Source organism: Gopherus evgoodei, chromosome 1 (assembly GCF_007399415.2).
Source record: "Gopherus evgoodei ecotype Sinaloan lineage chromosome 1, rGopEvg1_v1.p, whole genome shotgun sequence".
NCBI lineage: Eukaryota > Metazoa > Chordata > Testudines > Testudinidae > Gopherus > Gopherus evgoodei.
This window is the reverse complement of record NC_044322.1, coordinates 114,332,027-114,353,544: the sequence shown is the minus strand read 5'-3', so window position 1 is coordinate 114,353,544 and position 21,518 is coordinate 114,332,027. Positions and strand designations below refer to the sequence as shown.

Below are 21,518 nucleotides of genomic sequence, written 5' to 3'. Positions count from 1 at the left end.
GATGATGGGGATTGCTTAATTTAAGAAGAAACAGCCCAGCAAGAATGAGTTGAACCGACAGCAGCCTAGTGTCATTTGTGATTTATTCTGGATGGAGCCATAACCTATTAAACAAAAACAAAATGACACGAGTCATGGCATACATCAGGGTAGGCAACCTATGGCACGGGTGCTGAAGGCAGCATGCAAGCTGATTTTCAGTGGTACTCATGCTGCCCAGATCCTGGTCACCAGTCCGGGGATCTCTGCATTTTAATTTAATTTTAAATGAAGTTTCTTAAACATTTTAAAACCTTATTTACTTTACATACAACAATGGTTTAGTTATATATTATAGACACAGGAAGAGACCTTCTAAAAATGTTGAAATGTATTACTGGCACGTGAAGTCTTAAATTAAATAAATGAAGATTCGGCACAGGACTTCTGAAAGGTTGCCGACCCCTGGCATGCATGCAATATGTTTGAAATAGATTTGTAATCAGGAAACTGCAACAGCAGTACAGTCAGAGTTTAAGACTGACTATAAAAGACCTGAGTTAGAGACTTACAGCAGCTATGCAATTACAGGTTGGCTAGAGATGTCACTGGGGCATCAGTAGCAGGGGTGAAAGTAACTTACAGGACTTATTGGTACTGCTGGAGTCCTGAGGGGGTGTGTGGCCTCACCTGGAAGAGGTGTGACATCCAGAAGAGGCGTGGCCTCTCAAGATTTAAAGGTCCTGGGGAACCAGCTGTGGCTGGCAGACCCAAAGCCTTTAAATTAACAAGGGGCTCCCAGCTGCAGAAGTGGCTGGGAGCCCCCCAGGGCTCAGGGGCAAATTAAAGGGCCTGAGGCTCTGGCTGCCAGGGGGAACCCCGAGCTTTGCGGGGCTGGGGCAGGGATTTAAATGGCCTAGAGCTCCTGCCACTGAGGGAAGCCCGGAGCCCTTTAAATCCTGGCCCCAGCCCGGCCACCAATGCTGTGGTCAAGATTCAAAGAGCTCTGGGCTGCCCACAGCCGCAGGGAGCTCTGAGCCCTATAAATCTCAGCCCCAGCCCAGCTGCCAGAGCCGCTGCCGGGATTTAAAGGGTTCAGGGCTGCCCGCAGCTGCAGGCAGCCCAGAGCCCTTTCAATCCCCGCAGTGGAAGTCGATGCGGTCCAGCACGGCGTACTGGCTCTTGCCGGTACGATGGACTGGACTGGACCGGACCAGCTTACTTTCACCTCTGACTGTATGTATGTGTATGAATGTGTCACAAACAATGCAGCTGCAGTCTGTCACTGACCAACAGCTACCTTAGCATCTGGCCCCTGTGGGCTGCTGCTTGCAGAGAGCCAGCAGGTGCCGCTGGGCTGGGTCTGCCAAGGAGTAAGTAACCAAGGCAAAAACCACAGCCAGCCAGCCAGGAAGGGAGCCGGGTGGGGCGGGGCAGGGAGAGGGGAAGTCAGGGGTGAATGAAGGACAACTGGAATAGCCTTCATGAAGTATACAAGAAATTTAGAGAAAGTTTTGTCAATTTCAGCCTCTGCACTCTGCAGGCAGGACAAAACAAAGATCTGAGATTGCACCCAATGTCCTAAAGACATTTCAGGTGTTTAAATCAATATATAAAGAGGGTGGATTGGAATGAAAACTACTATTTCTTTCAAAAGAGGCACAATAATTTCCCTGAATATTCAGTTTTCCCCCTCCAATCCTTTTGTGCTTTTGTCTATGAAGGCTATTTGCTTTCCCTGTGAATCTTTAGTTGTTTTAGCAAAATTGCATTGCCCAAAATAAACCCTAATCATCATGGCACATCCTTCCACCATGTTCTCTATGTTTTTTTTAAGCAGTGACATTTCAAAGAGGATCTGTAAGCAGTTTGGACATCACAACCATGATCCTCTGCTGGGGAGAGAATGGGATAGATTTGAACTTGGAAATGGTTCCTGATTTTGATTGTGTTTAGGAGATTCCCCTCATCCCGGGGGCAGAAAAGAACTGCCCCTGCCATAGTCACACACATCCAACAACAACTGGGAGTGAAATTAACAAGGATGTCAGAAATGGTTTCTAACTCTGGGCACTGAACTGCTCAGGGAACAGCTAAGTTCAAACTGTTCTTTTGCAAGCAGCATCAGCAGGCATCTCAGCCAGTCCCCCCTACTGCAAGGTAGAGCCTAGAGGAAAACCTCTGCTGGGCATGGGGGGAGGAATGCAGAGCCTTGTCTGCAGCCTGGCTGGGGGAGGAGGGAGGAGCTGAGAAACCAATGTGACAGTGAGTTTTTCCCTTCCACCTGCTTTTATTAGCTCTGGATTTAAGCTGTGCAGCCAAATGCTTGTATTTGTTGTGTATATTAGTACTGGAGAGATCCCTTCATCCCTGGGGGGCAGAAAAGGACTGCCCCTGCCATGGTCAAACACACCTTCCCCTCCCCCCAGCTACTGAGAGTGAAATTAACAAGGATGCCAGAAACCTAGCCTTGAGGGCTGAGCCATCAGGGAACAGCTGAGTTTAAACTATTTTTATGCAGGGAGCAGGCTTCTCTCTCCCTCTCTCAGTCAGTCTCCTTCTTACCGGTCCTCCATACTGGCATGTACCCACTTACTTTCACCTCTGATCAGTAGCTATTTTGGATGGGATTTTCAAAAGCAATGGTTCTGGATTGTCTCCCATTGAACTCAATGGGAGTTTTACTATGCATTTCAGTGGGAGCAGTGTTGGGTCAATATTGAACACTGTAAACAGGGGGATTTCCATTAATGATTTACAGACTGACTACTAAGTACCCAGGCCTGTGTTATTGTTGATTCTTCCACATTTGCATGGCTACATGTACAATAACTAAAGAAAAATGCTGACCACACTAGTTCCAGCGTGCTGAGGCAGTCTTCTAGAAAGTGTGCATATAAGTTACAAGGCCAAAATCTGCCTTCAGTCATGCAATTTCATGTGCAGGATCAGATGCCAAGGCATAACTAAAGGCAAGATTTGCCCCCGAATATGTGCCTGCCTGAGTTTGTCTGCCAGTGCATGTACTCTATTAGTGACTGATATGAGTGTCTATTGAAGTTGTGTGTTCTACGTACAAAATAATTGCCTGAAAAATAAGTTTCAAATATTCATATGTAGTTGGCTGGGTTCTCTGCCAGTGGTACAAGCTGTGCAGTCCCAGTAAGATGAATGAGTTGACCAGATGCCAAAATGAAATACAAGTTTATAACAAAAGTAAGTTTCCCAGCCCTGAAGAAGAGCTCTGTGTAAGCTCAACAGCTTGTTTCTCTCCCCAGCAGAAACTGGTCCAACAAAAGCTATTACCTCATCCACCTTATGTCGCAGAAACAAAATATTGTCATTGTATTTTGACCTGGCTGTCATAGCTGCAGACCTTTGGACAGGACAGAGACAGATTCTAAACACTCTCACACCAGTGCAAACCCAGTGAAGTCAGCAGAATTTCTCCTTTCATGCACCAGCCTAAATGAGATTGGTATATCTCCAATTATTTCCTAATCTCCTAGAACTGGAAGGGACCTTGAAAGGTCATTGAGTCCAGGCCCCTGCCTTCACTAGCAGAACCAATTTTTGCCCCAGATCCCTAAGTGGCCCCCTCAAGGATTGAGCTCACAACCCTGGGTTTAGCAGGTCAATGCTCAAATCACTAGCTATCTCTCCTCCCAGTTCTGAGAGTTTAAAAATTATAACTTCTTGAAAGTGCTGCCTCCTTTCTCTCCTCAGCATCAGCCTGAGCAAGACTTCACAGATGCAGCAGAGCTGCTGGCTCCATTCCACCATGCTGCTCAGGGGAAAACTGTTGAGAGCAAAGCTTAAAATCAGCTGATGGTTGCAGGGCTAGCAGCCCTACTTCTCCTTTGAAGATCCACTCCTGCCAATTAGCAAGACGGATGAGAGCCAACCAAGATCCTTGCTCTTTATGCCCTACTCAGGCTGTTCTTGCAAGTCAGCTGACAGGAAGAGGCAGCCTTTATTTTCATATTGTACCTCCCACCCATCAGCTGGAGGATATGGTGGCTCACAGACAGCTGAACTGTGTAAAGGACTTCTCTTTCCCCTCTTCAACTCTATGAACCAGCAGTGGGAAGGTAACTTAAAAAAAAAGTAGTCAAAGAAATAGATAGTTCCTGTTGCTCCAATACAAGTGTTTTGATGTGTTAGAGTGACCTGATGGCGAGGAGGTTCTCTAGTCCTCATATGCAGGTTGATGGGTTGAAACTCATTTTAGCTAATTAGATCATGGCTTTCCTCCTAACCATTTTCTAGACAGTGCTCTGCAAGACAGGGAACTATCTTGGAACCTTGTTGACCTACCCATATAAATAACTGTATGTCTTCAGCTCAAAATCTGGTGACAGGTTGGGGAGGATTCGTATTCTGAGCAAGCCCTAAAGCTCTCAGCTACCAAGGATGCTTGCTTAAGGGGAGGCTGGTGGCGGCAGGGAGATGCTTGGCATAGGGAAGGAGAATGGGGTGCCTGGTGTTGGAATTGAATTGAAAACATTGACACTCTTCCACTTCAGCTTTGGCCTCTAAGCATGCATTGTGAACATTTCAGCTGTTCAGCCCAAAGCAATGAGGATCAGATCCTCCTCAAATCCTTTAAAAAAAATATCCACTTCTGGCCTTGACAGCAAGTGTGTCAGATTTCAGCTCAGGAGTCCCTAATCTATAAACCTTGGGGGTGTAGCTCAAACTAAATGAAGACAGCCCCTGAACTGCAGTGCTGAACAGGGCCCCACTATAGAGAGATTTTATTAGTCATTAAAAATACATTTTGAAACTTGTGGGGACTGTAAAGATTCATTCAAGTGACAGACACCTTTGCCATATTTAAGAATTCAAATAAAGTAGCTCACATATCAGATTGATAAAATACAAAACCTGATTCCCAGCTGGCTGCTGCTGCTGTTCATTGTCTTGTTGACACTGCAATAGAAATAATCTCCAGTTTAGGACTGGAGCCCTACTGTGCAAGGCACTCCCTTTACACACACACTTTTTGCACCACTTTAACTATACCCATGTGGAAACCACTATAGATAAAATACAATTTTTAGAGTCGATCCAGTTATACTTGAGGAAAGGTGCCTTACACTTGTCTTTATTCCTGGAAATTTACCAAAATAAACTAGACTGCTATAAGCCACTTCATAGTGAAGTAACTCTAGTTGCACTAGGGGGTTTCCATGTTGATATAGTTAAAGTGGCACAAACCAGACCTCTAACCAAAATAGCTACATTGATACAATAACTGGGTGTAGTCCAGGTTGTTATATATACAAATGTTTTTGAAAAGTCATTGTCTATTATATGCTTAGAGCTGGTCAAGAATTTTCCAACAAAATTCTTGTTGGTCAGAAATTGCCAATTTGGCAAAAAATAATTCCTGGGAACATGCTAGTTTGGATCAAATTTCATCAGGAAAAGTTTGGCAGGTCCAGGATGTAATTTGTGGTCAAAACCAGAGAGAAAGAATAGCCCAGTGGTTAGGGCACTTACCTGCAATATGCCTGATTCAGAGCAGGGACTTGAACCTGAGTCTCCTGCTTCCCTGGAGAATGCACTGATCACCAGACTTCTAGCTATTTGGAGGGGGGACATACTTGTAAAAAACATTCCAAAGGTCTCAGTTTTGCCCTAAGGTGGAACAGCAAAATTTTCAGGAGATGGGGAAAAGTATTTCCTGCCCAGCTCTAGTTTAGATTGCAAGCTGTTTGTGGCAAGAAATAGAGTAGAGATCTCTACAGACACGAGGGGGGGTGTGATAAATGCAAGCTGAGGGAGGAAGGCCCAGGTAAGAGTGAAATAGTCATATTTCATACACATGGGAAGTGGGTGAAACTTCCCTGGGGGGGGGGGGAAATAAGCTCCTTGTCCAACTCTTCCAACCACAGCCCTGCCCCAGCCCACCACTGACTCCCACTTACCTCTTCATCCCCTGTCTGCTCACCTCCTCCACCGCCTGCCTGCCACCTGCTGCTTGCCTCTTCACCCCCACCGCCAAACCCTTTCCCTGTCTGCCCTGAGTACCCTCCCACCCCCACTGTGCAGCTGGCTCGCTGCTTGCCTCCTCACCCTGCTGCCCTCCCCATGACACCCTCTCCCCTTTTCACCTTAACGCACTAGTAACATTGCCCAAGGGAACTGAACAGGCAATAGGTATAGCTCAGTTACCAGATAGATTCTCTTCTGCCTCACAGGCAGTTCGGTGTGTGCTGTATAGAGAGAGATGAAAAGCCAGGCTACCTGTGCCAACTTGAAGCCTCATCTCCTCTTTTGAAAAAGTGCTTGTCATTGACAGCCTTCATTAAGGCAGAAGTTTAATCACTGTTCTTACTCAGAATTCTCTGCCAGACTCCTTTATTTAAACTGGGTTTGAATAAACTGACTAGTTCAAGAAATAAACTCACTGGCTATATCAGCTCCTCCTGGAGTCAAGTTAGCAGTTACTTCTTCTGGGTACAGAGAAGAACTGAAGGGTTGTTATTTGGAAACTATTTTTAACCCCAATAACACATTTTCCTACAATATAAAAGCCAGCTCAATGTGGCCAAAGGAAGCCATTTAACAGGCATTTGCCAATGCCCAGGAAGCATTACCACTTTAATGGCCCTTTAACTAGGGTTACCTTGTAGCAACTGTGGGGAAAAATGAGACAGGGTAGGGGGTTATAGGCACCTATATAAGAAAAAGTCCCCAAAAATGAGACATCTAGTCACCCTACCTTTAACAGGGTCAGTGATCTTTGCTACTAGGCCTCTGGAAGGCTTTTGCACTGTGTAAAGTTACAGATGGATCCCCTCCACTCACCTCCACACTCTTCTCCCCCCACCCCCAGTCTGCCATTGACTCCCCACTCGCATTCTTACACACATGCACACCTCACTGGGAGGAGGAGGATGAGGAGAAATGTGGTCGGCAGCTGCTGGGACCTCTGAGGGGGGGGGAAGGGGATGGGGTGGAGGAGAGAATGATTCACCCCAGGCAGCAGCAGCAAGCTGTGGGAGCCTAGGAGAAGGGTCAGAGCAGGGAAGGGAAAAGAGAAGAGAAGAGGCAGGAGAGGGGGGCGCCATGGCTGAGGTGTCAGGCTGCAGGATGGCTGAGCTAGGGGAGGCAATGGCTCCCCTTGCCTATTATACCTGCTGCCCATGTTGGTACAATAAGTACTAATTACAGCATGCCTGCTACTTAGGTGCTATTGTGTGTTCTGTAGGCCTCACAACAGGAATGCATTTTAAGGAGGGATTTGAAAGAAAATAATGTAGTGACTGTGGCTTTTTTACAGTGAGCTCTAATGCATTAGAGGTGGCATGGGAAAAGACAAAAGGTGAATGAAGGAAAATTGGACTAGCAAACAATGAAAGGTGGTATTGTCAGTGGAATGGAAGCAGGATATCTGAACATGGTGAGTTTTCTGTGCTGTTGTGTGTGATCATACTGTTCATCAGGAATCAGTATTCAGATGACCCTGTTTTATTCCTGAAACATTCCCACATTCTGGGTTTTTCATGAATTGCCATGTGAATGAGGATTTGTAGGGAAGTGTATTATTAATTTATGTCAGGAATTATTTTTCTCTTTGAAAAGTTTCAATGGGCTAACCATGGTCAGAAAAGTTGCTGTCTGACTGGGGGCTTGAGTTGATCAGTCACACTCTGTGAAGAGCAGATGGGTGAAGCAATGGTCAAAGGAAACAGTTTTTGATCTACCCATAGACTGAAGTGCACATACATAAACTGCTCAGCAAATACATGCAAATAATAAATCCACCTGCAAACAGCTGCATCAGCTCATAAACAGTTTGCAAACTGAAAATAGGTTCAATTTGTTGGCTTGTGCATTCATAACAAATAACTTGACCATCTCCAATATAGGTCAGGCATACACAGTAATAAAAAGTGTCCTGTATGCTGCACTTCTGCTCAGATTGTTAGGTTTATTTGATACAAAGCACAAAAAGTGCATTTTCAGCTAAAGGCATGAAGGATTTAACCTACCATACCATGACCCCAATTAATACAACAAACTGAAAATAGGCTCCTAAAACAGAGGGCAAGTCTACACTACAAAATTAAGTTGACTTAAGCTATGTTGACTTACAGCCACTGCAGTAATTAAATCACTTGTGTGTACACAATATGCGCCTTGTGTTGGCATTGCATGTCCTCACCAGGAGCACTTGCACCAATTTAACTGTCAGTGTGGGGCATTGTGGGATGGCTTCTGAAAGGCAGCAATAGTTAATGTAAGGAAATCAGTGTGTACGCTGACACTGCATTGGTCTAGCTACATTGACCTAAGTGCTACACCTCTCGTGGAGGTGGAGTTATTACATCGGTGTAGTGGACAAGCTACAATGGCAGGAGCTACATTTTAGTGTAGCTACTTACAGAGTTAGGTTGACGTAATCTGACTTATGTCAACCTAACTCTGTAGTGTACTGTCAAGCCAATATCGCCTGTCTATGTTAAGCATTTGGGGTGAAAAAAATCACTCATTTAGAGAGAGTGGGCACAAGACTTACACACTACTAAGGTGGACCTCCGCATATTGGTGAATTTTCTTCTTTCAGAAGTAATAATTGGTTTCCATAAACTATTTTACCTGAAGGACAAATCCACCCTTCCCTCATGTACTACTTTCACAATCCCTCCCTTCTCCCCACACCATCCACCTCTTTTTTTATTTGTAAAGAAACCTTGTCGTTTTAAGAAAGTGGATTCACATTAAGGCCCCAATTCAGTGGGTCTTTAGGTGGGCCTAGGCAAGCAGGTCATTTTGAAAAATCAGGGTCTAGATTCTAGATAATCAGTCCAATTGAGAGATTTCTGGCAAACATTGCTTGATGTTCAAAACTGTATTTTCTTCAGAACAGCACAGTTGGAAACAGAGCCAACCTTACCGATGAGGATTGTAAACCCTAGGAATCTGATGTTTCAAATGCCACTTTTGATCATCAATACATGCAACTTATAATATTCACTAAGATGTAGTCAAAACTGGGTGACTGGGCAACAAAATGGCAGATGAAATTCAATGTTGATAAATGCAAAGTAATGCACATTGGAAAACAATCACAACTATACATATAAAATGATGGGGTCTAAATTAGTTACCACCACTCAGGAAAGAAATCTTGGAGTCATTGTGGATAGTTCTCTGAAAACATCCACTCGATGTGCAACAGCAGTCAAAAAAGCAAACAATGTTTGGAATCATTAAGAAACGGATAGATAAGATGACAGAATATATTGCCTCTATATAAATCCATGTTACTCTCACATCTTGAACACTGTGTACAGATGTGGTCGTCCCATCTCAAAAAAGATATACTGGAATTGGAAAGAGCAACAAAAAATTATTAAGGTTCTGGAATGGCTGCCGTACGAGGAGAGATTAATAAGACAGACTTTTCAGCTTGGAAAAGAGATGACTAATGGGGGATACGATAGAGGTCTATAAAATCATGACAGTATGGAGAAAGTAAATAAAGTAGTGTTGTTTACTCCTCCTCATAACACAGGAACTAAGGGTCACCAAATGAAATGAATAGGCAGCAGGTTTAAAACAAACAAAAGGAAGTATTTTTTCCCCCACACAAAACACAGTCAACCTGTGGAACTCTTTGCCAGAGGATATTCTGAAGGCCAAGACTAACAGGGTTCAGAAAAGAACTAGATAGATTCATGGAGGATAGGTCCATCAATGGCTATTAGCCAGGATGGGCAGAGATGGTGTCCCTAGCCTCTGTTTGCCAGAAGCTGGGAATGGGCGACACGGAATGGATCACTTGATTACCTGTTCAATTCATTCCCTTTCGGGCACCTGGCATTGGCCACTGTGAGAAGACTGGATACTGGGCTAGATGGACCTTTGGTCTGACCCACTGTGGCCAATTTTATGTTCTTAAGATCAGAGCTGGTGTTAGGCCGATTCCCTGGAATCGGGCTCCGTGCCTAATAGGGCCCCACACCTGCACCTAAGAGGGTCCTCTGCCTTAGGTGCTTTTTTTTTGGTTTTTGTTTTAAAAAAAACAAACAAACATACCCAGCAGCAGTTTGGGTCTTCGACGGCAGGGGGTCCTTCACTCGCTCCGGGTCTTCGGCGGCATTTCAGCAGCAGGGAGTCCAAAGCAAGTGAAGGACTCCCCTGCCACCAAAGTGCTGCTGAAGACCCAGACAGCTGCCAGGTATTCAAATCGGGCCCCGTAGTTCCTAAAGCTGGCCCTGCTTAAGATATAGGAAAGCCTGAAATTACTGGATGCTGGAATATCTGTCATCTTTGTATCAACAGCTTAAAGTCAGGAAATATTTACTGAGGTTTTTTGTGTGTCCAAATAACTGATAAATCTGAAATGGAGGATATGACATGAGATGCTGGAAATGGCTAAGCTACAGTATTGTAAGTTATTAGAAAAAGAATTTAGCTCAATATTAAATTTTTCTGCATTGTTCTTATTTTTTATTTTATTAAAATCTTGGTTTACACATGTAGTATAAAACCACGTCTTGTATTCCCAGTTTATATCAAACAAGCAACAGTGCAGTGGGAGTTGTAATATAACACAACTGGCTGGCACAAAATGTTATTCTGTTAAAAAATTCTGTGATTTTAAACTTCCACAGCATGATATGTTAATAAAGTTAATTGGCTGATCAAAATACTTGCCCTATCTGCAGACTGCTTAACTTAGATAAATCATTTGATTACTAATACCATGAGAAAGCAAGACTACTACATTAAGGGCTCAATCATGCAAACACTTATATGCAAGCAACTTCATGCTCTTGAGTACTCTCACTGAAGTCAATGGGGCTAGCACATGCATAAGTGTTTCCAGGATCTGGCTCCAAAATAAAATACAATAAAAAAATCTAGTAGTTGAGTCTCCCATATTCTCTGGGGATTTTTTCAGGTTCAGATAACAACTAACAGCTGGATTCTCTGTGCAGCTATTTATCAGGACAATTTCACCCAGATAATCATTTCTCTCTCTAGGTGCTTATTCAGGCTCATCATCATAGTACCTGAGCATCTCACAAACATTGGTGTGTTCCTCCTTTTACTGTCTGAGGGTATGGAAATGTTATCCCTATTCAGCAGGTAGAGGACCAGAGACAGAAGGTCATGTAGGGAGCCTGTGGCAGAGCCAGGGATGGATTCAGTTTTCTGAGTCCTAGCCCAGTGCTTTAATAAGACCCTCCTTCGTGTCCACCAGAAATAGAAACACTGATTTAACCCAACACCCTATTCAGAACTACATTAAAAAGAATAAAGATAATACCTGGAAATCTCTCTAATGTAGCAAGATATGGACACCTGGATTAATGGTACCAGTAGATTACACTTAATAGCAACTGTGACAAAGTTTCTCCTCTACCTTGATGGGTCCTGCACTTATTGGCAGATTTGTGCATCTCAGTGATCTTCCCCTCTGGTAGAACCCACAATCTGGGTCAACTCCTCCTGTGTCTGATCAGGAGTTGGGAGATTTGGGGGGGAACCCAGGCCCACCCTCTACTCCAGGTTCTACCCCAGGGCCCTGTGGATCACAGCTGTCTAGAGTGCCACCTGGAACAGCTGCATGACAGCTACAACTCCCTGGGCTACTTCCCCATGGCCACCTCCAAACACCTTCTTTATCCTCACCACAGGACCTTCCTCCTGGTGTCTGATACTGTTTGTATTAGCCTTAGTCCACCCACTCCCAGCTCCTCACACAAACACACACCTCACTGACTAACTGGGAGGCTTTTAACTAGTTCCAGCCAGCCCTTGATTGGCTTCAGGTGTCCCAATCAATCTAGCTATCTCCACTGCCTTCTAGAAGGATCTTAATTGGCCACAGGTGTCTTGATTAACATGGAGCAACTGCCATTTGGTTACCATGGTACCAGGGATTTGTTTAGCCTGGGGCTAACATACCTGTTCCTCACAACTTTACTGTAGCCATCTGGCTTTGCCCCATCACACAACCCAGATGATGACCACTTCATTAATAGCAACATTTTGCTGGGAAGCAATCCCGTCTCATTGACTGATTTGGATATTGGCACTGGGATGCCGCTTATTAGCAAACATTATTTTGGAAGAAAGGTCACAGCTGCAGGCAGGTTTGTGGAGCCGCAGTCCCAGAAAGAAGTGCTGGGATGGCCCTTCCCCCGTGGCAGCTCTGTGAACCCGCCTGTAGCTAGTGCTCAATCCGTCCTAGTGCTTCCTTCTGGGGATGCAGCCCTGCAAACCTGCTTGTGGACAGGGACTGCACTGGAGGTAGAGGGCTGTGAGCTTGGGGGACAGGACAATCGCAGGAAGGGGGCTGCAGCCCAGATGCCAGGCTACCCAGTACCTCTCCCTGCACACTCCCTGTGCCCTGCACATAGAGGAGGAAGTTCTGGGACATGCTAAGCCCCAAACCCCAGATTGTGCAGGAAAAGATACTGTGCAGATCCATGGCCCCCATTGCTGGCACTCCCTGTGGAAAGCCCTGGCACCCCTTCTCACTGCTGCCCCACCCACAAGCAGATTTGCAGGGCTGCAGCCAGGGAAGTCCATGTCCTCAGTGCTTCCATGTCTGGATACAGCTCTGAAAACCTGCCTTTCACATGCTAGCAACTGCTGGATAACGGCAACTTTTGCTGGCAACTCAGGCCAGTTGCTAATAATGGAATCTACTGTAGTTCTGAACAACACAAGCTAAAATCTCCAAGGGAATGGTCCTAGGGAATGAGGATCAAAAGGTAACAAAGTCAATGTTAATCATTTGTTTGGCAGGAATAGCTTTCAGATACAAGTGTGTCTTAGGAAGGAGGAGCAGGCTGAGCTGACGAATACTGTGGGCAACACCTGGCAAACATTATCAGAGAGAGTTTTCAAGGCTTTGCATCAGATCATTCCTTCTTTGGGGAGTGGATGCGAAGGAATCAGTAGCATTTGCTTTCAGGTCTGAGGGAAACAAAATAGAAGAAGTCTATCGTAGAAGCCAGATCTTCACTTGCCCTCACTCAGAGGTCATTAACCTTCAGCCGCACATATGCAAGGTTCAAAGGGGAAGCAATGAACCAGGGGAATTCTTCCTTTCTCTCCTCCCAGAGATTTATTAAACTAACATCTTTTATATTTCAAAATATTTGAACAAGTGGATCCCTCTCTCTCGGAGCCCTGCAGATGCCATCCATGAAGCAGAAGAACAAAGCAGGAGAATTGTGCTAAGCACAACATGCCCCCACTGAAATACTTTGCCTCCTTTGCGTAATGACCTCTGAACAGGGCAGGTGAAGACCTGAAGTTTATGACAGATTAGTTTGTTCTCTATTGGAACTGAAAGCAAACACTCCCGATTTGCCTTTAATGCTGGCTGACCTAAATCAAAGCTACTGAGACCTCTGCCTGATAATGTTTACCAGATGTAGCAGTGCAGAGATGTCTCCACATTATCCCCCTCAATATACTTTCAATTTGTTCTCTTGGAACTCCTTTTATATTGAAAACTTAAGGGCCCAATGAAGCCCAAGAGTGTTTAACCTTTGCCTTCAATGAGAGAAAGCTTAGGCATCAAAATGCAAACGTAAATAACATTTCTGCAAAGCCGATACATTCAGACCACACTTGCCAACTTTCACGTGGTAAATAAGCACCCTGACTTTCACAATAAGCCAAAAATCAAGCTAATCCCTTTTCAGACCAATCTAATCCCTAAGAACCCCAATACTATGTGACTAGATCCCCCCAAGTGTGTAGTCTGGGACTGTGGTGGGCCTGCTGTGCACCCCGACTCTTTCCACCACCCTCGCCTCTGCTTACCAGGAGTTGATCAAAAGAAAGAAGCAACAAGTTGCTACAAGCCAAAGAAGCTACAAGCTAGAGTAAAAGGAAAAGCGAATCTGACAGATTTTTGCAGCACTGCACACTCCGTTTGCTTGCAGCTCTCTGCCTGCTGAAATTTAGTGTGCAATTTCAGGCATAGAAAAAAAGAGTTCTGTGCAGCAATCTGCTGGTGGCAAAAGGACAGAGCCAAATGGAAGAAAAGAACAGCAAAAGCAGTAAACATTTTTGCTGACAGAAGCATTCGGAAGTGGAAAATGTCAACTGGGGGATTTTCACTAGCTGCTGCAGGCACAGGCAGGATTTGGAGATGCTAGGCTATAAGCAGCTCTTTCACGTGCAGTGGAAAGCAAAAGAAGGAAAGAAGTGGTTACAAGGTCACCAGGCATTAAATAAAACAGTGTAATTCAGACATTGCTTTGTAACCAGCAATTGCTTTCTTCAAGGGGCAGCAGAAAGCCCAATGCAGGAAGCCGTGCAGAGAATAATGAGAAAGCACACATGTCGGTGCAGTGGGGTGATTGAAGTTTTGAATCAGGAGAAAAGCAAACAAAGAGAGGTAAATGCCAGTTTCAAAGAAGCAGTCTGTCATGCAAGCCTCAAGTGAGGCTATTGTGGAGAGGGGAAAAGAAGGAAGGGGGAAATATAAGTGTTCATATTTCACAGAGCCAGCTGCCAGCAGCAAATGAATACAAAAGCACTATTACCCAATTGCTACAAATAATGGCAAAATCAGGCTTTCTAGCCAACTGGAGAAAGCTCTGTATTGCCTAATTAGATACATTCTACTGTTGTCAAGCTCTAGCTCTATAAGCATGCTCAGCACTCAAGAATAGGTGAAAAATGCTAAACAACAGGATAAAATCCTTGCTTCCAAAGAACTTTCAACGTCCTTGTCACGCACGTTTGTATACACACCCTAAGGACCCAGAAACATGCCAGTCAAACCGCCACATCCAGTACCCTAGGCTCACGGGAATGCACTCTGCTAGGGAACAGTCACTCTTATTTCATAAATTGCCTTAAAAAAGCAGCATGGGGGGGGGAAAAGCACTATATCATGTAACACTGTGTTAAAATTAGGCCGATGACTCATTTAGCAGCCATAAGAGAGCAGGGAAGCAGCCTCCAGTGTACAAAGTCTAACACAGCCTGACATTTAGCCCATTGTAACATACAACTTGTCTCAGGACTTAGGTATTGGTGGGTTGATCTGCAGTGCTTGTAATTTGGCCTAACTCAAAGTCAGACCCCCAGAGAGAAGGGACATCAAACAGAAGCATGCACTTGACTCAACCCAAACTTTCCTCTCCCGTACTCTGTTTTTTTCTATGTTGTTCTAGGTTACTGATTATTATGATGGAAGGATTGTATTAAATCATTAGCTTGGTGGCAAGACAGACTTAGACAAGACATATAGTCAGTCAGGCTCAACTGCTTGTCTGCTCTTTTAAGGAAGAAATAAGTTAGAATAACGACATGTACAGAGGACAGAAACACAGCAGGGTCAGTGACAAATAGAAGAACGGCCATACAGGGTCAAACCAAAGGTCCATCTAGCCCAGTAAACTGTCTGCCGACAGTGGCCAGTGCCAGGTGCCCCAGAGGGAATGAACAGAACAGGAAATCATCAAGTGATCCATCCCTTGTCGCCCATTCCCAGCATCTTGCAAACAAAGGTTAGGGATGGGGTGGCAAGTTGTATGGTCTCCGGGAATATTCCGATTTGTATGGTCCTGGGGGCCTGGCTCCACCAATGTTCAATGCTAGGTCTCTCCCGTGGCCCTGCCTGCCACCCCTGCGCACCTCCCCCAGAGCATCTCTTGGGCCCGCCTGCCACCTCCTGGTGATTTAAAAGGGCCCAGGGACCCCCAGCCGCTGCTGCCACCAGCAGCGCAGCATGGCTAAGACGGCCATGCTGTAGCCCTGAGCCCAACCAGGGGTTGCGATGGATTTTACTTTCCCAATGCACCAGAACTTCATCTGCAAAGAATCATCTGCAAGTGAGGCTATATGGATATTAAATGGCTCCCTTCCGAGGGTTTACAAAGTGCTTGGAGATCCTTGGATGAGAGGCTATGGAAATGCCAGGTATTACTCATTTGAATATTTTCTCTTTTCATTGTATTCCTTGCACTGACTGTATTCTGAGCTCCAATTACAGTAATACGAGCTGCTCCTAACGAAAGCAGCCATAGGCAAAGCATCACATTGGTCTCAATATTAAAAGTCTATTTAAAAAAATTATATAAAACAGAAAATTAGTACAGAAATAAACCAAGTAAATGATGAAAGTCAGAGCCGTGTGTGTGTGCCCCTCTGTTAATTAGCCAGACATCTGCTTTAACAGGTATTATTTAAAGGAACCAATGAGTTTATCTCTGAAAAAGTTTCCTATCAAAGGGAAATTCAGTCACAGGAGGATTTTATTTTCCTGGGCAGTTCCCCAGCCATATGCTGTTGGTCATTTATTTTTAATGTAATATCTTCTCATGTTTACGCTACCTTAGTGGAATTGAGGTATGGACAGGAAAGGAGGAGGGGACGCCACAACTCTCTTGCTTCCTAGATTCTCTAATAGATTTTTCTTTAGAAGTCCTCTTAGAATGAAAACCTGCCATTCTCTTTCATTCCGTTGTGCTTCACAAGCTAAGTCCTGCTCCCCACCACGTTGGTATGCGATGCACAGCTGCAGGCCAGCTTTTTTGCTGATGTGGGCAGTGCCATGGGGATCCTGTGCAAAACACTAAATCAGATGCTCATTTCTTGGCCCCATTTGCCTGCCCCTGCCTCTTCCCAGCTCCCTCTTTTCAGTTCAGGAAAATCATTTTAGTAGAGACATTCCAAATAGTCCCATAAACTAGCAGTAATTGTGATAGGTGTCTGTTATGGGTAAAATGCATCATATTTACCATTAAAAGTCAGTAGGTTGTCATTGCTATCTTCTCCCTGCAGTGTATTGTTCTCACCTAGCAGCTGTTTTAGAGGCTTGTTGAGACTGTGTAACATTTGCTTTAGAAGAAAAGAAAAACCTTGTAAAAATGGCATGGTCAGGAGAGATATGGGGAAATCTGTAGCTTCTTTTTGCTCTGGACATGCTTGTTCAAGTCAAAGAATGTTCCTGTGAATCCATGGACAAACTGAAGCAGGTTAGTTAGTCTACAGTTCATTTTTTTCCACAGGTTTCCTTGTTTTTTCTTGTTTTTGCTGTATGTGGTGTTTTTCCTGCCTGTTCCTGGACAGTAGTGGTAAGTTCTCCTGAAACTGCAGTTATCTTCTGTCCAAACTGTTGACAGGAAGTTCAGCATGCTTCTGTTTTCACTTAACTCCAGAGGTGCTGTAACAGGGCACTTCAAAACATGTTCTTTGTGTGAGAAAGTTGCCAGCCTGAGAGCTGTCAAGACTGAACATCACTAGGTCCCACAAAACAGTTACAGCGAGGCAGTTGGCACTGCAGGGGTTCCCACCCTGTTCTGCCAACATGCTTCTGCCATTTCAATGCTAAGGCATCATGAGTGACAAGTGTGGCCTTCAGAGTGCAATAGAAAGATGTTCTGCTTTGAATCTTCCACTGTTGTGACTTATCTGCTCGCCAGATACACTTGAGGGAATTTAATATAGGGCCAGATTTTGAAAGTGAGGCACCTAACTGTCATACATATACCTGAACTGCATATCCAAACTGGATGCTTACATTCATAAATTAGATATGCCCTAATGTATGTGTCTAAATGGATGCATCTGACTTTGGAAATCTTACTCTCCAAAGCTTTAGTACATAATTTGGACAACAGTCCTCTAGATTACATTCAACGCCAGAATTTTTTGCATGTGGTTAACTAATTTATTTTCAGAACAATATTCCATAACGAAGAAATTGTGTGGCTCTATTTACACAATCTCATTTCTGAAAGAATTTTTTTTTAACTCAGAATTATAACCACAAGAAAACATGGTTGTGATGTACTTCACTTCAAATCTGCCTGTTTTATTGACTGCAAGTTCATAGTGTGTTTTAAAGGATAGCTAGCAAAGTCTGATCAGTGTTCTTTATCTTTTGACTGTTATGACTTGTGGAAGAAAAGCTGCTTCAGTGAAAATGATCTTTTGCACATGTTCAGTGTATTGCATGTAACTTTTATGCTGCCTGATTTGTTTTATATATGCTGTTGATTAAAGACAGACCATAAAATGTCCCTAATTCCTTAGCCACTGTTTTTCTTCTTTTTATTTTCTTTCATGCCATTTTGGTGACTTTTATTTTATGCTATTGAAATAATATATCTGGCTGTGTGCAGTCATCTCTGGAAGATAAAATATGATAGTCAACAATCATAGTAAGGATATTCAATACATTAGCTTGAGGCAGAATCAGTTTATTCCTCTCTGTGATTTCCTCAGGCATCTGGAAATGTTGGGTTAGTTTGTTTGTTTGATTTTGGTTTTAACTACTTCTTTTTATATTATTAAATTCGAAAAAACATGTTTAAAAATAAAGGGTCAAACTCTGACCCGGTTTTCTGTGGGAACTGCAGTAGGATGGTATTTAAGATCAAACACTGTTTAGCATTTTGCAGCAGAAAAACAAAAATGGGGTTTGCAACAATAGCTACAGGGTGAACTAAAGTTCCACTTATGTCTTACTGAAGGCATTGAAAGAAACCATGCTCGCTAGAGACAGGTCTAGGACTTGCATATCAGCTACTTGCTTTATTTTTCTTCTTCCCGCTTTTTTTTAACTAGGAATGTTTGCAATAAAATAAAATCTTTGGTTTTTTTAAGAGATTATTTCCCTACCCCCATCATAATTTCCTCTTTGTAACATCCAAATTGATTGCTATGGAAATGTTTATAACTTCAGAAAGAGGCACATGACTGCACATGGGAAATTAGCAGCAGGAGTTGAAGAACTTTTAAAGGTGCTGTGAAATGCTTTAAAAATCAAATCAAAGTTCTTTTTCTGCATATTGTTTACTTTAGTGGGCTATAGTCCTCCTAGCTCCTGTGTCTAGTGCTGTAATTTATGAATTTTCAGAGCTTTCGAGTTTCATCCTGAGGTGATATGAAGCAGCTGAAATTTTAAACTTCCAAGTTAGGGTTAATAATGAAAATGTGAACAGATCCTTAAGAACAGAATCATTGGCCCAGTGCTCTATTGGCAGTGACTCTAGCCCAGTTACAAAAACCACTATTCGGAGACTAGAATTGTACAAGATTGACCTTGATGAAGCATCTGGGGTATTTCTCTGACTATGCCAAGCATAGGGGATGACATCCTGACTCCACTAGAGTCAATGTCAAAAGGCCCCTTGACCTCAATGGGCTGGATTTGTACCTGGAAACATTATTCTTTTGGGGTTCTTTCATCTCTTTTTTCCTTTGTGATCTTCAGCGTATCTCTGTGTACACTGGAACAGAGCAAATTGTGATTAAAATGTAGGAAAACTCTCCCCTTTTTGGCTGAGGAAGCAGGGTGCACAGTCACACAGATCTTGGTAGGAACAAGGCTTGCGTGCTGGGCCAAATTCTATCTTCCATTACATGCATATAGCACCCTCTGCAGTCAATGAGAGCTGCCTGTGGATTGGCATCTGAGGGGAGAATCTGCCTGTTTTGAACTTTGTAGTCTTTATATTTGACTTTTTTAATCCTTCCTAATACGATACATTTCTATTGCCATTGGCCCTTGAAGCAAGGACCGGCTCTTGCCATGTATTTGTACAGCACCTAACTGTATGCAGCCTGACTGAGACTTTTGGTCACTAGTGCAAACACTAATTTAGGGAACAGTTCTTCTTCTAGTTACTGCTATTTAAAGTACAGTTCTGCTTTAGAAGGTGATTATGTTAAACAACTCAATATCTCTAGTTCTGGTTATCTTGGCTGAACTCTTTATAAGGTTTTCCCTTAGGGGCTGCTGTTGCTGCTGCTTCTTTCTTCTTCTCTAGATTGTATCATTGTGGCAGTACAATTCTTTTTCAAACTTGGCTTACTTTTATCCTCCAGTGTCTCCTTCATTATGACCACTCCATCAATTAGGACAAGTTACCCTCTATTTAATGGAATTTTAGAATCCATATGGCCCAGTCCAAATATAAAATCTCTTCCTTATTCCATGGATAACTAATACTGCAATGCAATTTGCAAACCTATTAATCATCTTCCTCATTGGAAGACTCCTCAAGAGCATTCATAAGACGAGGAGGTTGTGACAGAGCGCTGGGAGCTCGCAGTGATCACTCTGGTAACAACTAGAGAGCTCTGATTGGGGAATGGAATGGAATTAGCTAATCAGGCTGGCTGGCTGGGTGAGCCAAAGGATTAATTAACCCATCTGCTCAGGACTGACAAAAAGGCACAGGAAGGAAGTGCCTGGGAGAGGCACGGACTTCCTCAGAGAGAGCTCAATGAAGGGAGATCTCTTCTCCTCTCAGGCCCTGGGGAAAGGGCTGATGGTACAGGAGACGCTGAAAATAGTAGTGTCACGTGGAACTGTAGAGGTTCTGGTGGAGGGATCTGAAATAAACTGTGCAGTGTGGCGTTTGACTGGTTGGTGGTGTCTGAGCAGTTTCTGTGGGGCTAGAAGGTAGGAGAAGAGCATGCCCGGAGACAGGCTGCTATCGCTAGAAAATTCAACTCTTTGTAACTTTAGTATATTTGTCCCTTTATACAACTGGTTTTCTAAGAGGAAATGTCATAGTATCTAACAGAGCAAAGAAGAAATAAAATTGCTTGCCCTGGGGAAAAAAAAAGAAATAACCTGGCCATATGTTCCATGATAACAACAATATGTTGACCAATAGGTTGACAGAGCCTCCGCTTCCCCAAACCGAATCCATCAGTTATTCTATGAAGAGTACACACTTTGCTTCGATACTAGCTTAGTCATTGGGGGGCAAGGTGTCACTAAAATTGATTAACCCAAGGAAAAGATCATGAGAAAATAAAAGAGCCTTCATATATTTCCAAAGGGAATCATCTGGTGGCATAAAACCGGCATAGCCAACTTTTACACTCTTTGCCCTTCGCCTCTGCATAGGAGGCATGCTCAGATGTTCCAAGGCTGTGACAGGTATAGCCAGGGTGCACTCTACTCTAGTGATCTACAATTGGCTGAACAGTGCCCAGATGACTGTTCCATCTGATATAAATTAGAGCAGCCCTATGGCTGCTCTGATTTGTGCTGGAGGTCAGTTTGGCCCTCCACTGACCCAGGATTGTGGGAAGTGGAAAGACTGCTTTGCCTCACTCATCTGCACTGAGCATTGAAACCATTCTCGCTGACTACGAGGACTTGGTTACCTCAATGGAAGCCTCTAATAATTCACATGAGGTTTAACTATTGAAATTATTTAGAAAACAGGTCCCAGAGAAATAGTCTCAGACTTACAAGGATCCCTAAAGATGCCGAGAAAGGGAGCATCTTGCTTTAATTTTCTTATAAGTGCTCTGTGTGAATTATTGAATACTGAAGAGAATGATCCATTTGAAACAGAAGGAACTCGACAGACCTTGTGCAGAAGACCAAGAGCAAAAGAGGTGATCAAGAAAATATCCAACTAGCAATGCTAAATGTAAGGAGAAATGAAATCCTAGAGGTTGCAGTTTATTCTCCAGATAATACTGGGGAATGTGTCTATGCTGCACTGAATATGTCTTCTGTTAGCTATTTGTAATTGCAGAAGACTGGAATGCTGCATTAGATCCAGCCC

At 43.7% G+C, this 21,518-nt stretch overlaps 1 protein-coding gene across 3 annotated transcripts in view; it reads left to right on the top strand.

The window, feature by feature from the left end:
- The window catches only part of ECRG4 (ECRG4 augurin precursor), a 79,254-nt gene that overhangs the window by 14,407 nt on the left and 43,329 nt on the right, over positions 1-21,518 (top strand). Inside the window, exons 2-3 of one of the 3 annotated variants that reach the window (XM_030569611.1) lie at positions 3,706-4,070; positions 7,271-7,390. The exons of 1 other annotated variant lie outside the window; for it this stretch is intronic. In XM_030569611.1, the coding sequence (XP_030425471.1) occupies positions 7,343-7,390 (48 nt within the window). In that variant the 5' untranslated portion in view covers positions 3,706-4,070; positions 7,271-7,342. The remainder of the gene's footprint in view (positions 1-3,705; positions 4,071-7,270; positions 7,391-21,518) is intronic. One more of the 3 variants, XM_030569617.1, reaches the window with a different exon arrangement.